The following is an 18,009-nucleotide window of genomic DNA, read 5'->3' as shown; positions in this document are numbered from 1 at the left end:
ACCCTGTCTCGTAATACTGACAGCATAATTGATGGCACTCTGATTACCAGGTATCATTGAGAATAGGAAGGAAGGTTTAGGATAGCACTCAGTGTAACCAATCCCCCAGCTCAGCTCAGTGATAGGAATTTAAAAAAATACCATCCCCAAGCTTCTTCCTAAGGAAGGAAGGATGTGCTGCAGTTCCAGTGCACTAACCCTTCTGAAAGCTGTGGGCAGGACTGTCTCTATGTAGCCGTCTGGAAGTGTTGCAAGGACAGAGGACTTTCCTGAACTAGTGAGAACAGAGGCAGTGGTTTCATCCATAGCTCTTCCATGAGATACATCAAAGAGCTACTGTAACAAATAAAAATCCCAGCACCCAGCATGGCCCTAAGGGAGAAAATGATTCATCTTATGACCTGACTTTCCTGGAAGCTGCCTGAGCAATTTGATTCCAGGTATTGAAATAACATTATGTTATTACCGAGCACTGACTGGAACCAGCACATTCTGAACACCTGGCAGCTGTCAGCAATTCTACTACATGCTAACAGAATAATGAGTGCCAATTCTTCTCAAAATGCTCCATAAAATTGAAAAGAATAGAATTATTTTAATTCATTTTGTAAGTCCAGTATTATCTTCATACCAAACTCAGCAAAAATGTCATCAGAAAGTTTCCTTTCATCACAGGACCTCACCAGCATTTGTTATTTCATTTCTTGATAATAGTGACTCTTTGTGGAATAGCATGGAATCTCAGTATTGTTTTAATTTGCATTTTTATAATGGCCAGTGGTGTTGTACATGTATTGGTGTTTTTACTTCATTTGAGAAGTATCCATATATTTTGGTTGATCATTTTTGATCAGGTCTTATGTTTAGGCGGAATCTGTTTTTTGATAACTTCATCTATTCTAGATGTTAGTCTTCTGTCTGAGGAATAGTTGGCAAATCTTTTTCCCTTTGTGTAGACTGTCACTCTGTTAGTTGTTTCCTTTGCTGTGCAGATGATTTTTAATTTGATATGATCCCATTTGTCGATTTTTGGTACTCTTTCTTGCTCTGTTGGAGTTCTGTTTGGAAAGTATTTGCCTTCCCCTATTAGATTTAATCTTCCTCCTTCTTGTTATTGATCTTTTATTTTCCTCTCTATTTATACTTTGAGTTTCTCATATAATAGAAATTATGCAATCTTTAAGCTTTTGTGTCTAATTTACTCCATTTTATGGTGTCAAGGTGCATGTGTTTTCCTACAAATGACTCAAATCATTTATCTTTATGGCAGAGTAATATACCATTGTGTGTGAATACTCCATTTTCTTTATCCATTTATCTGTTAATGAACATATAGACCACGTCCAAGTTAACTGTTATGAATTATGTTGCTGTAAACATGGGTATGGATGTACGACCGTGGTACAAGGTCTTTAATGCTTTGAAGAGAGATGGAAGGAGGAGGGAGCAAAGGTGGAAGGAGCAAACATATATAGGAAAAGAGAAGGGATAAAGAAATGGGTGAAGAGGGGAGAGAGGAAAGGTGAAGGGGATGAGAACCAGAATTAAGATGTATTATGCATGTGTACCAACTCACCACAAGTGATATAAAACATTATGTACTACATACATGTCTTTGCCTACACGTATGTCTTCAAAAGTATTTCCTGTTTTATCTTCTAGCAGATTAAGTGTTTGTGTTTTAACTTTTAGATCTTTGATGCATTTTGAATTTAGGTTAGTAAATGGTGAGAGGTATGAACTCTACACTCACTTTTCTACTCACTTTTTAACTTTCCCAGCATCATTTATTAAACAGGCTATATTACTTCTAATGTATGTTTTGGTCCTTTGTTAAATCGAATAGCTGAATGTGTCTGGGGTTGTTTCTGCTTCCTGTATTCTGTTCCATTGACCCATATGTCTGTTATTATGCAAGTACTGTGCTGTTTTTATCACTGTAGCTTTGTAATACAATTTGATGTCCAAGACTGTGACGCCTCCTGCTTTGCTCTTGTACAAGATTGCTTTTGCTATTCTGGGTCTCTTCTCGTCCCATATGAATTTTAGCACTGTTTTTTCTAGTTCTGTGGGGAATGCTATAGATATTTTGATTGGAATTGCATTAAATCTCTGTATCAACTTTGCAAGTGTGACCACTTTGACAATATTGCTTCTGTATATCTAGGAACAGGGGATAGCTTTCCATTTTCTGATGCCCTCTTCAATCTCATTCTTTAGAGCACTGTAGTTTATTACAGAGGTCTTTCACTTCCTGTGATAGTTTAATGCCCATGTGTTTATTTTTTCTTGATCAAATGTGAGTAGTACTGTTTTCCTAATTTCATTCTTGGTGAGTTCACTGTTGTACAGGAATGGGACTCATTGTCTCTCTGTCAGATGTTTTTCCCTTTTAAAACAATTATGTTTCCTTGTATTAACCTTTTATTTTGCTTTTCACTAGTACCTTGTATTCCTCAAATGAGAGAAAGCATATGGTATTTCAGCTGTGTGTCTCATTTATTTCATGTAACATTCTATGTGTGCTAATAGAATTTTAAAAAGAATCCATGAAAGAAAGTACATTTCTGTTCAAATTGTCACAGCTGGTATATAAGAAGCGAGTCAAGGATTCACTAATTTCTGTGTCCAAGGAAGGGGATGTTTCTGTCAGTGTGGAAGCTTGGACTTTATGGAAAATAACAGAGAATGGTCCAAGTGAAGGGCCAGAGGGAAACTTTCCTGACTATATCCTGAACGTTGCAGGTAAACTTTGTCTAACTAAGCTGCTATTGTTGTTAAGGATTAGTTAGGGATGAGTGACCAGATGTGTTTTGATTAAGAGCTGACTGAAAGTCAAAAGTAAGAGGGTTTTTGAGTTCTGTCTCCTGGTAGTTCCTGAAACCCTAATCTTCACTGAATTCCATTCTGCATTTTATTTTGCACTGTTTTCTTGTACATGGTTTATGACACACACAAACACACATGCATGGGCACACCCAAGGCACATATTACATTTTCCAGGTGTATCCATTGTGCTAAAAATGTCTTGAATTTGTCATTTTTATAGCTGTGTGGTATTCCATCATGTATAGATGAAAGATTTTCTTTATCTATTCATCTGTTGATGGACACATATAATGATGATTATATTAAAAATACAAAAGCAAAAACTACAAGATTCCTTATTTGCAACCATGCTGTGCAAATAAAACACCTCACTTGATTCCCTTCCTTTTGCGTACAGTCCAAATAGATACATACTGCTCACACTGCTACATAAAAAGCTACCAGATGGTGTTCTTTTTATTACTTAAGTTGTATAAACTGTACTTAAAATATTGTTATTAATTTTTCCTAAGCAGTATGAAAAAGGGGGCCTGACTTTATCTCCTGTGATGCCAAAACTGATTTCATTCACACTTTGAAAATCATGAAAAATAAAAGAACAGGTTTAATCACCTCATTGTGACAATAGTTGGTAAGGATATATACAACAGAATGTACACACTTCTTCACTGTCTACAAAGGTTTCCAAACAGCATAAATATAAATGGTTAGGTACATTTTGCTCTCATGAAAAGACAGTAAGTAAAAAAAAAAACCAACCAATATCAATTATGTTACATGAATAAAAATTGTTAAAAATCAAGCATGTTGATATTACAGTCAGATGGTAAAGGGGTGATCTCTTAAAACCAAGTCAAGGATTTAACAATGCCAAACACCCCACCCCTGTGAGAATAAACCATATAGCCCCACAAACCAACTATGCCAAGTTGTGAAATGGCTGAATGTTCAGTGGAATTTAGAAACAATATTGTTTCTTTACAATTATAAAAAGTTTAAATATTAAATGATGCACTAACATGAAGACTACTTAGTCACTGATTTTCCTGTTTTGCACAAGAGAATAATCCCATATTGCACTCCATAAAAGCATTGTGGCATTTAGCTAATTCACCAAATATTTCTTTCACATCTTAAACTCCCTATTTTAGCCAGTCACCTCCCAAATATATTTACAAATATATAAAACATACAAATATATAAAACACCTCTTTCTCCCAAACAAAAAGACCCATCAAGCTGTTTTTCTGAACAACGAAAAAAATTTCACTATCTATTCTAAAATAAAATTTTAAGTTTTCATGGAGCAGAATACAGCTAAACTGAGCACTATAAATGTAAGCATTCTTTAGTGTTTACTGAAACAAAGACAAAAGTGGAACATAAATATGAGAGTGAAGTAGAAATAAAATAGAATTCAGACAAAGAGGTAGACTTGAAATCTGAAGCCTTCATTTAGTCTATTTTTTCTTTAAGAAGCTACGAGATTGTTGGTGCGGAAGCATGTACCTGTATTCCCAGCTCTCATGGAGGCTGAAGCAGAAGGATCACTGGCTGGAGCCCAGCCCAGACAGTTTAGGAACTTAGTGAAACCATAACTCAAAACTTAAAAAAAATTACAAAAAGGGTTGAGGACCTAATTCAATGTGGTGTCCTTGGGTTCAATCCCCAGACCACCACAACAACAAAAATCAAACAAACAAAAAATAAGCTGTGATGCTGTGTGACTTTAAGTAGAATCCTAGCCACTCTGAACATCATTTTCCCAATAAATATGTATTGACACTCTGTCACATGTTGCCTTGATGATACAGAGTAAATAAAAACATTCTATCTAAACAGGAGTTTCAGTGCATAGGGTTTGCACATATGAAGTAGATAATGTGTGACAGACTTTAAGGGTCTTCGGTCTTCTGTAATTTAAAAGAGACATATTTTTGCATAGTTGAAGATGTTAATACGAGAGAGAAGTACATGATTTCCTTCATGATTTAAAGGGATAAATGGCAAATAAAATTCTCTGTACAGTGACAAAATATCCCTTAGAATTATTTCAAATGATTGCCATAAGTTCTTTGTTTTTTTCCCAGAGGAAAAGATGAAATATAAAATGAAAAATTTTAAAAAGGTTTATAAATTTTTTCCCTAAATTTATTACTGTATGAGGAAAACAAAGAAGGGAAGAAAATATGATTGTGGCAAAGAAAGAAAGAAGTACTCTATAAAAAGTGGAAATAATTTTTTTAAAAAGGTCTCCCATTTTTCTTACCACGGGAAAAAAGAAATGGGCCACAAGTATTGAACTGCATGTACAAAACTTCCTTGTTTATCACACAGAGAGAGAAATCCTCGATTTCTGATCAAAACTTTCTCCAGCTCAGGGTTTCCCTCAGGGCAAGTTTAACATCACTGTTCCTCAAGCTGTAAATTAAAGGGTTCATTAAAGGAACTGTGTTGGTATAAAACACAGAAGAGATTTTTCCCTCATCCATTGATCCAGCAGAGGATGGCTTAAGGTACATGAACGCACCTGACCCAAAGAACAGAGCAACTGCAATTATGTGGGAACTGCAGGTGCTAAAGGCCTTGGACCTGCCCTCCGTGGAGCTGATGTGGAAGATGCTATAGAGAATGAAACCATAAGACAGGAAGATGGTGACACTGGGCACAATGATGTTGATCCCCACCACAATGAAAACCTCCAATTCATTGACATAGGTGCTGGTGCAGGAGAGCTCAAGCAACGGGAGAATGTCACAGAAATAGTGGTTGATGGTGTTTGCATCACAGAAGGTCAGTCTCAGCATGCATCCCGTGTGGGCCATGGCACCAGAAAACGCCATCAGGTATGAACCAAGTATTAGGTTGCAACACACTCTAGGGGACATGGCAGCGTTATATAGAAGTGGATTACAGATGGCCACATAGCGATCATAAGCCATTGCTGTCAACACATAGCACTCAGCAATGGAAAAAAAACTGAAAAAGTACAGCTGGGTCATACACCCTCTATAAGAGATAATGTTCTGCTTTGCTATAAAGTTCACCAACATTTTGGGTGAAAACACAGAAGAATAAGAGAGATCAATGAAGGATAAATTAAACAGGAAAAAGTACATGGGAGTGTGAAGATGTGAATTTAACCCAATTAGAGTTATTAAGCCCAAATTTCCCAACAACGTTGCTGTATACATTACTAGAAATAGGAAGAACAGGGGGAGTTGGAGATCTGGCTGCTTGGTTAATCCCATGAGAATAAATTCCGTCACAGAAGAGCTGTTCCCAGGGTCCATTATTCTATGAGAGAAATGGGAGACACAGAAAAAAGCCCTACTGTTAGAGGAATTCAACTTTTCCCCTAATATTTTTTACATAATGTGGGATATCACTGGATTAACTGGGACCTTTCCAAACTGGACACACAGAACCTACTTTTGCTCCTGAGAGTTCTATCCACCTTCATGAAGGAATGTTTTCTTAAGAAACATCTAACAAAGATTGTATTGTAAAGCACACCACCAAATGTAACCATACCATGGATGCCTGTGCTTCCAAATGCAAACAAGACTCTTGAAAACCTAAGAGATAAAGAAGACAGACAGAGCAAGGGAGAATAAACTCACTCTTGTCTCACTTCTTTCTTCACCTGAGCCTTTACCTCACCAATAAAATCACAGGCAGAAGTGTTGGCAACCTGTTGGTTGACTAAATTAGACATGGATGTGTGACAGCTAGAACATTATTTCTAAGAAGAAAAGAACTAGATTTTAGGAATGCATTAGTTACAGAGTTATCATTAAATGCAGAAGAGTGAGAGTTCTATCCATAGTGAAGAAATTATTGACAGTGATAACACAGCCTTGGGCTCCCTAATTTCTCTGAACTCTCTGCAGCTAAAACACTTTCACTTGAGTCTCTGCAATACACATTATAGAAAGCTTAGAGCACTGACGGTGAACCTTTCAGAGACAAAATCCCAATCTGAAACCCAAAACAGACTTACTCATTGCAAGGTGCCAACACTGCAATTAAACTGTAATATTGAGGTTTCAGTTTAGAAAAAATAACTCATACATTAGCATCTTTTTTTAAAAAGCAAAACTAATAATATGTGTGCCACTAGAAGTTTGCCACCACTGAAAAAGAGCAATATCTTAGATCCCTGAACTTCGATCTCAAAGGCAGACATTTATACAGCTAGGCTTTAGAAACTCAAATTTATTAGGCCAGAACCCTTTAAATGTTCCTTAATACTTACTTAACTTACCTCTTAGGTCCTGAAAGATCAATTGCAAGATCCACTTTGTTTTCAGTATGTCCTGAGACCTTTCTGAAAACTACAGATAACAATTTATTACCATGACATGAGCTTTTAAAGTAGCAGAGCAGTGTTGTGATCAACACTTTTACCCTTCATAAGACACAAAAGATTCCATGTGAATGTAAAGATATAATTTATTTTGTTTAAGAAAGAAATAAGATCACTTCATCTCATCTCCCAGGAACAGAGTTTAGGTGTAACAGGAAATAAGCAATTGTATTTGCAACTTGAACCATAATCTCTCTGTGGTTCATCAGGGACTTATACTGTGCTCTCTCTTTCCTTTTTCTACAGGGACTGTTCATCCCCTAGGGCAGAGCCAAAAGTAAGCTTTCATTTTTCAGTCAGCCAGGGAGTGGAACAGGAAGTCTTGGCTCTTTTTTCCCTCATGAGCACAGCAATTAACAATATTCTTGGGCAGGTTTCCTTTGAGAATTTCATAAACTATTTGTGGTACTGCTGAAGCCCGGTCTAGCATGAAGTCAACCATATTGAATCAGGTAGGGACATATGAATTACCCTATTTCCATGGTCCCTATTCTTTCAGAGCACCATCAATTAGAAGCTGGAACTTCCTGTAGGAATGACTGAGGTACAGCACACATCCAATGCGCAATCTTTTTTGTAGGTTATTCAGAAGATGGGCTTCTGTCTTCTGTTGTCATCCCAGTGAGAGGGCACAGGACATTGGCTTTTACTGACCCTGGTTCTTTATCTTGAAAGATAAAGTCGGCACTATTGATCATAAAAGGCCAGTAGAAATTATGATGTATTAAAATCAATTATTTAGACATTAATAAAGAAATAGTACCTCTCTTCAGGTGAGGGGTGTCATTGTTGTATGAACCCTGGTTCTTGATCTTGAATAAAGTCTGCATTACTGATCATAAAAATCAGCAGAAGTTATTAAGAATTAAAAATCAATTACTTGGCTGTATTTCTTCTTCCTTACACACTGAATAAACAGAAAGAGGCAAAAAATATTCCTGCCATCTCTGATATATGTAATGAGTATGCTCATTCTGCATGTCCTGGACAAAAAAATCAATAGATCTGCTTAAGGCTCTTTCATCTTACTCCAGCCCACGATAATTTATGAACAGATCCACTGCAGGACAATTTTGTGTTCAGAAGCAATACAAATTACACTTATGAGCATTAAGAGATGGAATGTGCCGGGCAGATTTCACAACGTGATGGCAGATGTAGCACTGAGAGGTGCAATGTCTGGGTTTAACTTATGCAGTGACAGTGTGAACAGTGGCCCGCATAATGGAGAAATGTGCTGCTTCTAATGGTTTGATAGGTCTTCAGTTCTGTAGATATTTTAGAATAGAACTTGTGACAAAGGATAGAGGCATATTGGGTCATATGTGGAAAGCCTTTTTACAAATTCCAATTTTCATAAAATAAGAATAGCCTTCTACACTAAAATTTCCATAGTGAAACCAAACAATATGTTAATCATCTCTCTGAACTAAGAAATACACTCTGGTCTAAATAGGTAACTGTCGCAGAATGAAAATTTTCTCAACTGAAAATGAAGGATTTGCTGGCAATCTAGGAAAATAGCTCCCTCTGATGGAAACTTTTGATTTTGGCAGGATTTGAATTAATTAAAAGATAAAAGTCATTCTAGGGAATAGATCATATGAAGGTGGATCAGAACTTTTAAAAAATGAAATGAAAATCTTCAAAAGTAGTATAATTTTGAAATGCTCAAAAAATTGTAATGCAGTTTCCTTATCTTTGACAAAGGGGCCAAATACCTTCACTGGAAGAAAGAGCTGCTTTAATAAATGGTGCTAGAAAAACTGGCTCACCACATGCCATGGATAAAACTAGACCCATGTCTCCTACCATGCACTAAACTAAAATCAAAATGGATCAAGGATCTAAATATTAAAACAGAATCTTTAAATCTGCTGGAAGAGATAATAGGTTGAACTCTTGAAGACATAGGTAGAAGCAAAGATTTCATGAACAAATCCCTGATCACATGGAAATAATATAAAGAATCAACAGCTGGGATCTCTTCTTATTAAAAGCTTTTATTAAAGCTTCTTATTAAAAGTAACCACAAACAGAGTGAGGTCACAACACACACAGAGGGAAAAATTTTTTTTAGCTTGTTTTCTCTCAAAAGACATATCTAGAACATGTAAAGAATTGAGAAAATCAGATCCCCCCCAATGAAAGACTCAATCCAAAAATGTTCAACATCAATGGTCATTTGAGAGGTGGAAATTAATATTATGCTGAGATTCCATCTCAATCCAGAAGGAATAACTATTATCAATAAACCAACCAATAACAACTGATAGCAGGGCTATGGGGGAAAAGGAACACTTGTCCACTGCTGGTGGGAGTGTAGACTGGTTCAACCCTGTGGAAGTCAGTATGGAGATTCCTTAAAAAGTGAAATTTAGAAAAATACCTGAGTGGCTTAATATCAGCAGACTTTCTGCACAGGAAATTTACAATAAAATACCTTGAAGTGCCTGTTGCATTCAGGTAATTTTATTATATTCCCATTGCTCCTGCAAGTCCAATTCTTCTTCCTTTGCTGGTGCTTCCCCCATTTTTCAAATTAAAAATCAATTAGGTATACACACACACACACACACACACACACACAAGGGCAAAAAAAATCCCTCAAGCTAGAGGTTCCTTCCACCCAGCTATACAGCTATCTCCCTTCTTGGTATCTTACTGGAAGAATTAAAACATAATACCTCAGTGATATAGGCACACTCATGTTCACAGTGGCCTCCCTGGTAATAGTTACATCTTGGAAACAGCCCAAATGCACATCAACTGATTAAGGGATAAGATTTGAGGTTTTTTATACAACGGAATAATACTCTGCTATAAATATAGATATGCTTGAGACCTTTCTAGGTAACTGGATGAACCTTGACACCATATTGTTAAATGAAATGAATTAGGCACACGTGCAAATATTACATTGTTTCTTTGATGTGAGTTTAAATATGGACCAAAAGGTATAATAGATATTGTGAAATAGGAAGGAAACATTCAAGTGAGACGGGGAAATAGGGAGGAGAAGGGAAAAGAAAGGGGAAAAAAGAGAGAATCAGGAGAAAATGGAAACAAAACTTTTGTAAATAAGGAAGGGAAGGGGCATTGAAGAAGGGGAGGGGAAAGGGAAGAAAGAATGAAGATCTATCATGAACATGAACAAATTCTCTAGGATGAGTGTGGTTATTCCATATGTCTAAACTGTACCAATAAAGTCAATTAATTAAAAAATAGCCAGAAAGTACTATAAGTGATATAAGAATAAAAAGTAATGCTTTGCACTTTCATTTCCCCTTCTTTCATTATTAAAAACACTGAAGTCTTCTGGAGTTAAGTGCTAAGGAACAGCAGTTCTCTCAGCATACTGTCATTTTATTTAACTCATTTATTATTTTAAGATTATTTGGGGGCTGAGGATTTAGCTCAGGGGCTGGGGATTTAGCTCAGCGGCAAAAGCACCTGCCTGGCAAGCGCAAGGTCGTGATTTCGGTTCCCGGTACCGAAAAAAAAAAAAAAAAAAAAAAAAAAGATTATTTGGATTTTCTACATATAAAAGCATATCATTAGTGAAAAGAAACCATTGTTTTTTATTTTCTAATGAAACTGCATTTCTTCTTCTTGCCTACTTCCCTCTTTAAAGCTTCCATTACTATGATGAATGAAAGTGACAAAAGATGAAGAAAAGGCTTTCAACAAGTCCAATACCCCTTGATTCAAACAGTGAAAAAATAGGTATAGAAGGACCATACATGAATTTGATGAAAAGTATTTTGAGAAAGAAAAAGCTAACAGCATATCAAGTGGGGAAGAACTGAACGCATTCCTTCTAAAATCAGGAACAAGACAAGGATGCCCACTCTCACTACTTCTATTCAGCAAAACACGATTCCCTGAAAATAAGACCAAACAAGAAAATAATTAGCCTTGAAAATAGAGACCAAAATTTCAGTTTAAATTGCCTTGCTTTACAGTCATTGCACAGTAGCCACTGAGCAAGAGGATGCGGAAGTATAAACTTCCGCATGACAGTGGCCATCATCATGTTAAGGACCAGAGCTTATTTTCTGGTTAGGTTTTCTTTTCAGGGAAATACGGTAGTACTTGAAGCAGTTAGACAAACCAATCAGACAAGGGAAAAAAACTTAAAGATTACATATAGGAAAGGCAAAACTCAGATTGTCATTATGTGCAGATGACATGATGCTCTACACAGAAAACTCAAAGAATTTCATTAAGAAGATCTTCGAATCTACAGCTTCAGGAAGGAAGTAGCACATAAAATCAACACACAGCTATGCACTAGAGAACATTTTGGCCCTCCCAATCTAGTTCTTCCTCCCTGCATGAGGTGCATTCTGGGAAGGCCTACAAGTACCCCAGAATGAATAGTAGAATCAGCCTTGTGTACAGCACAGTTTACACTACAGAAAAGATTCAGTGGGACTGAAAAAAAAAAGCATGACTTCTGGAGAAAGCACAGGATAAAAAAGAAGAATGTATTCCCCCGGGCAATAAAGCTAGAGGCAGGGGCCTTGATCACCTGGTGTTAGCATTTAATGCAGATTAGACTCTGGTGAAGTTGGAGCCAAAACAGTTTTTCTAATTCAAAACTAAAAGACCAGACTCTACGAGAGGTTATTTATTGCCCAGTGACACAGAAAAATAATATGTCTGGAAAAGTGAGAGCTCTTCCATGAAGAGAAAAGTATCAACGGAGGCGCTATGACACTTGTCTCTATTAATATCTTCAAGCATTCTCCGCTGCCGGGAGCACTGTTTTCTGTTAGTTTTGTTGAGCTGCAGGATTGCAAGAAAGAGGGGAAAGGACATGGATTAGGGTGCCTTCAATTTTATACTGAGGATATCGGTATACATGAAATCAGGAACGCCATTCTCGGTCCAGACCTGGGGCTTCTTGATCCTGTGCTTTATCCATTAATTATTTCTGTGTCTGGGAGGAAGGATCATGAGGCTCTGAGCTTTGGTGTCCTGTGATTCTGGGAGGATGAAATCCTGATTCTATTTCTGATATACCATGGAATTTTTCTCAATATGTCATAATTTGTGATTAGAATATTAGCTGTCTACCATCAGAGCAAATCTTTAATATTAGCACATTTGCCACTTATAAAACATAGAGGACTTACTGTGATTTTAGTGATGTAATCATCTGATTATAAACAAAGTACAGGAACATGCAGTCTCTTCCCCCAAGAACAGATGCTAGGTGTAAATGTGACATAAGAGTATTGTGTTTACACTCAGGACTATGACTTGTTTTTAGCCCCTGAGACTCACAATTTTACTCAAGTTCACCTTTAACCTAGATTGTACATCCACCAAGTCAGAGCCAAAAATAAATTCCATATTCCCATTATGTTTAGCTCATTAGGGAACCTACTATTTGTGTTCTTTCTGTCTCTCTTCATGCATCCTTAACTTGTATTTCCCACACTGTTACTTCCAGGGTTCCTTAATTTTATGACTGAAAATAATTAAAGGTGCAAAGAGTCACTTATGGCATTGTATCAATTTAATAACCCCAAAATATCTTTCAATGCCTTATGTTCCTTCTAAAGTGTTTACTGTAAATATTTTTCTGAGAACTTGTACCTGAATGTTTTGCTCAGTCTTTAAGTAGTAGAATTTGGTAAGAAGATCATCAGTTTCTCCACCACAGACAAAAGTAGATGCTGTAGTATTCAAAGGTCTATGTTTTCATCCCTCCCCCGACCACGTTTAGTAACCATAATACCTTGGGGAACTTGTTGCACCTCTCTGGGCTTCAAATTCATAATTTCTAAAGTAGAGATGGTGATAGTGGTATCTCATTCATTACGGCTTGTGACAATTAAATAAGATACTAGAAGTCAAATGGGTACTCTATTCCTAGATTATGGCATATTGTCAACACATATTAGCTATCATTAGGCATAACTTCTGGTACATTTCTATCATAACACTTATCAGGCATCCCCCTCCCTTTATCTATCATGTTCCTGTAAGAACTCTATGATCTATAAGGATAAAGCTCACATCTGCCTTATTTACTACTTTTCTCCTTGTAATAAGTTCACTATGGAATACTTAGTGGAAACTGTTGAAATATTTATAGAAATTATATTGAACAGCTTTGTAATCTTTCCCACATTTCTTACATGATTAGGAAGAGAGGCTATACAACCACAACGACTTCCAGCCCTCTTCTTCAACTACAACTCATGCTTAGCCACATTTTTAGCAAAATATCTAGAATAAGCAAATGTAGATATAGAAAGTAAATTAGCTACATCCCAGAGTGTTTAATTCTGTTTGTTTGTTTGTTTGTTTGTTTTCCCAGTACTGGGAATCGAACTCACCACCTCCCGCTTGCCAGGCAGGTGCTGTGCCGCTGAGCTAAATCCCCAGCCCCTCAGGGTGTTTAATTCTAAAATGTACTAATGAACTTTAGTATCCAAAATATGCACTCACATATATCAGATCAATTAATGGTGTGAATAATGCATAGGTAATTTAATGAGGAAGTAATAAGCTTTTTAAGGTATTAACTCACGAGTATAGAAATGATGTAATAAAAATGAGTTAATGATGTGAACATATACTTTATCTATGATGATATGTGGATGGCAAACAAACATGTGAGATAACATCAATAGTCAGGTACCTCTGCAAAACTAGTAAATGAGCTAGAGGCTTATAAAAGAAAATCCTAGTATTTGTGAGTATGCAGAGCAACTGGAATTCTCACACATTACTATATAGAGGTAAAATGAGTCTGCAAATTAGTTGTTCATATTACCAGATTTAAGCATGCGAATTGTCTTTATTGTTGTTATTTTGTTATTTTTTTCCCTTTAAAATCAAAAATAAAATGATTCTGTTCAGAAACACAGTTTAACACTTTTTTATAAGGTTGTCTTTATGCAAATATTTGTAGAAAAGAAAGGAAACCATACACACAAAAATGTGCATTTGTATTTACTGTAGTTTTATTATACTTTAACAAGTAAATGGGTAAATTATAGTACATCCATGCAGTGAGTCCTACCCAGGAATAAAGAAGAACAAATGGTGAAGACATTTAACAAAATGGATGAATCTGAAATCCATTAAGTTAAAAGAAAAAAGCTAGACTAAAACATACTGCACTGTATGACCGCACTTACCTGACATTCTGGTAAATGCAAAACCACAGCAATAGAAATCAGAGCAATGGGTTCTAACAGTTCGAAGTTTGGAGGTTTTGACTATAAACGAGATGAGGAAATGTCTTGAATTCAGTGATGGTTATTCTGTTTCCTGTGTTTTCCACAGAGTTGTTCATTAAACACTGTGACTTTTTACTCTTTCATAACAAAGACAATTTAAGCACATACATATGTAAATTTCCACTTCAGGTCTTCACATTGACTAGAATGGCTAACATAGTCTATGTTGATTAAATATGTACTTCAGAGTAAAGGACAAACCAGTTTTATTCACTATGTTAAAATATGCACTATGGTGACTTTAAAGAAACACAAAGAAGCAAATACTAGCAAATTCTCAGACTCTGCTTGAGAAATTAAGTTTTGAACACATTATAAGAGTTAAATTAAATATCAGTGTCAGGCCTGGCCTGAGAGTGAATAGAGAGACCTGGGATGCCCACCACAAACAATAGACTCTTGCTACTGACAGTGGCTTGCCCTAGGCAAACAAAAAGTACAGGCGATAAAGACATTTAGATTTAGACCTGGAGTCATCATGGTGCCAGCCCTAACTACACACCTGTGCTGACTGTCTGTGCAATTTTGACTTCAAATAGTTTATCTAGAATCCTTGATACCGCAACCCAAACCTAAACTCTGTATAGGCAGCCTCCCCTCCAGATAGCTGCTAATATCACTCTGATGTCACCTTGCATTTTTGTAGTTGGGCAATGAAATATTTGTTATATCCAGTTGGAGACTAAGTGACTCCATTAACGAAGGGTTTGTGGTGATGTTACATTTATTAGCCAAATTCAAAGCACAGTCCAGGGACAATTTCTCTAAGTTATGAGCAGCATGGCCACATAGTACTTGGGAAAACATACATCCCATCTAAGGAGCCAGGGTATTTTATAATTAAAATGTGAGGAAAGAAAATATAAATAAATCACTTACATTAAACCCACAATGGAGATAGATGATAGTAGCAGGGCAGTGTGAGGTTGGCAAAACCCTGGATGAGGGTGAGAGACACAAAGAAAAGTTGTTTCTAATTCTTGGTTGATTGGTTCCAAAAGCAGAAGAGACTTCATTTTGATTGCTAGTCCTCAATGTGCAGGAATGGCTTGTGCAACTAAGGGTAGGGGAGGGGATTTTGTTTTTCTTTCTTTTTTTATTGAGTGAGCTTGAAGCCACCAGTTAAAAAAAACTCCTATTATCTCTTTCCTCCCTCCACCTTCCATCCCATAATTTAATTTAGGGCATATCAGTATGCATCCCTAACCACCCGCAGATCATCTCTCTGAGAATGCCACCTTAGCCCAGGGCATCATTACAACGGAAACCCCATTTTGTGGCTTATGCTGAAATGATTCTCCGGAATTTTCTCTGCTTCTTCACAATCCTCCTTCTTTTCTCCCATTTTTCACAGGATGCACAGCTGGTTCAAAGACTGGGCTCTACGTCCCTGACTGTGTGGCTTGAAGCCAGTAATATAACCATCCCCTTATCAATGAAACGACAGAATAAAACGACATTGTTAACTGAAATGTTAAAAAATGTGACACCCAGTATAGGCCACTGGGTCAAGTTGTCTAAGAGGCAAAAGGAAGAGGACAAATTTATGTCTTGGAAGAGTAAGTCCCAACTGGGCAAGATTCGTTGCATATGTTTTCGTGTGCAAAAAAGGATGACAGTAGACTTTGTTTTACAAAGCACAATCCTTGTTATGTAGCAAGAGAAATAAAGAATCTTAACATTACCCGTGACATGGTGTCCACTATCCAGGAATACCTCTGTGTGATTCTGAATGGCAGACGCAAACCACGTATACATGGACCGACTGATACTCTCAGTTCAGTTTATTACAAAATATCAGTTGACCAACACATTATCTTTGCTAGTGGCATTTGAAAAAGTTGGCACAGTCATGGGCCTCATCCATCCTTATAGGTCCACACACATAAAAATCTTAATCCAAAATGTGTACAATTTCATTAGAGATGTGAAGCTAAAATTCTCAAAATAGCCACTATCCAAAAAATGCTGAAAAAATCTGGAGATATTTACTGTGTCAACAATTTTTATCCCTATTGTTTTAATGTAGTTATAAGTGCTAGAACACTTGAAATATGAATAATTTTGTATAATTTTTTCCTTGGAAGAAGAAGACATATAGTAAAAGTAGGTGGTGCTACCCATAGACAGGAAAAGTGATCAGCTCTGTGTCTTTCTCTTGTATGAGGAATATACACTAGGTCGGAACCACCTTGGAACTGAAGTTGAGTCTCAAGTCCAAAAATAGGCATTTATGTCATATTGTATGGTGGGCAGAGAGAGAAAAACTAGTACTATAGAACTCCCTTCCAGATGGTAGGAAAAACGGTAAAGAGAAGGAAAGAAAAAGAACACAAAAAGGTGAAGAAGATCAAGAAATAAAGAACATGACCAAGGAATGTGGATAGGGACCCAGGCAGCTTCGCTGTTCACTCAGTTTGTGTTTCTCTTTAGAATTCTCTTCAGAGCAAGTTTGACATCTTTATTCCTGAGGCTATAAATGAGAGGGTTCAGCATGGGCACCACAAGTGTATAAAACACTGAGAAAAACTTTCCCTGGCCCACTGAGCTAGCAGATGATGGCTTGATATAAGTAAGTATCCCAGATCCATAGAACAGGCCAACAGTTATTATGTGAGAACCACAGGTACTGATGGCTTTGGATGAAGCCCTAGTGGATGATAAATGAATGATATTAAAGAGAATCAAAGCATACGAGATGAAGATAATGAGGCTAGACACAATGATTATTGTGCCCACAACAACAGAACTCAGAAGCTCATTGACATAGGTGCTGCTGCAGGAGAGCTGGAGCAGGGGGAGGATGTCGCACATGTAGTGGTTGATGATGTTGGAATCACAAAAGATAAGCCTGATCATACATCCTGTGTGGAGCATGGCACCAGCAAACCCCATCGAGTATGAGCCAAACATCAGCAGAGAACAGGTTCTAGGGGACATGATGGCCGTGTACTTCAGGGGCTGACAGATGGCCACATAGCGATCATAGGCCATAGCTGTCAGCACGTAGCACTCAAAGTTGACAAAAAAGCAGAAGAAGAACAGCTGAGTCATACACCCTGAAAATGAGATGATGTTTCTCTCTGAAACGAAGCCCATCAGCATTTTGGGGGTACAGACAAATGAGTAACATAAATCAATGAAGGACAAATTGAAGAGAAAAAAGTACATGGGTATGTGCAGGTGCGAGTTCAGGAAAATTAGGTTAATTAAGCTCAAATTTCCCACAACAGCGACCATATTATTCACCAAGAATAAGAAAAAGAGGGGAAGCTGTAGCTCAGGCTGGTCTGTCAATCCCATGAGAATAAATTCCATCACTGAAGAGTTATTTTCTATACTCATTTCCTTCACAGTGGGATCTGCAGAAAGACAGGAAGACAGATATTAACAGTGAGCCTTCAGAGAGAGAGCGAGCGAGCGAGAGAGCGGCTGCTTTACAAGCTAACATTGTCTGACAACATACACAAGGCCTCCAAAGAGCGAGACTTCCTATGTTGATGTCTGAGGAATCCCAGTTCTCAGCTTGCCTCTCTATCTGGTGTCTCT

The 18,009-nt window shown here is 37.1% G+C and overlaps 2 protein-coding genes across 3 annotated transcripts; both read right to left on the bottom strand.

Moving 5' to 3' along the window:
• Positions 1-5,189: 5,189 nt before the first annotated feature.
• On the bottom strand, positions 5,190-6,292 carry LOC102029276 (olfactory receptor 145-like). Of its 2 annotated transcripts, XM_013510985.1 has the most exons (2): positions 6,258-6,292; positions 5,190-6,105 (listed from the first exon to the last, which is right to left on the bottom strand). In XM_013510985.1, the coding sequence occupies exons 1-2, from the start codon at positions 6,290-6,292 to the stop codon at positions 5,190-5,192; spliced, it is 951 nt and encodes a 316-aa protein (XP_013366439.1). The 2 variants fall into 2 exon arrangements, with proteins under 2 accessions (XP_013366439.1, XP_005378708.1); XM_005378651.2 differs by lacking the exon at positions 6,258-6,292 and having other exon boundaries at positions 5,190-6,128.
• Positions 6,293-16,872: 10,580 nt separating this feature from the next.
• LOC102007418 (olfactory receptor 143-like) lies at positions 16,873-17,811 on the bottom strand. The gene has a single exon (XM_005378419.1). It carries the CDS (start codon positions 17,803-17,805, stop codon positions 16,873-16,875), a length of 933 nt encoding a protein of 310 aa, XP_005378476.1. The 5' UTR covers positions 17,806-17,811.
• Between the last annotated feature and the right edge of the window lie 198 nt (positions 17,812-18,009).

This window comes from Chinchilla lanigera, unplaced genomic scaffold (genome assembly GCF_000276665.1).
Source record: "Chinchilla lanigera isolate Chin_1 unplaced genomic scaffold, ChiLan1.0 scaffold00011, whole genome shotgun sequence".
Lineage (NCBI taxonomy): Eukaryota > Metazoa > Chordata > Mammalia > Rodentia > Chinchillidae > Chinchilla > Chinchilla lanigera.
This window is presented reverse-complemented; position numbering and strand designations above follow the sequence as displayed.

Bases quoted from the DNA above. Each gene is read 5' to 3' on its own strand.
- LOC102029276 (XM_013510985.1), bottom strand. From the start codon at position 6,292: ATGAAGGTGGATAGAACTCTCAGGAGCAAAAGTAG. The intron at 6,106-6,257 runs GTTCTGTGTGTC...CCCTGGGAACAG, and splicing joins ACTCTCAGGAGCAAAAGTAG to CTCTTCTGTGACGGAATTTA.
- LOC102007418 (XM_005378419.1), bottom strand. From the start codon at position 17,805: ATGAGTATAGAAAATAACTCTTCAGTGATGGAATTTATTCTCATGGGA.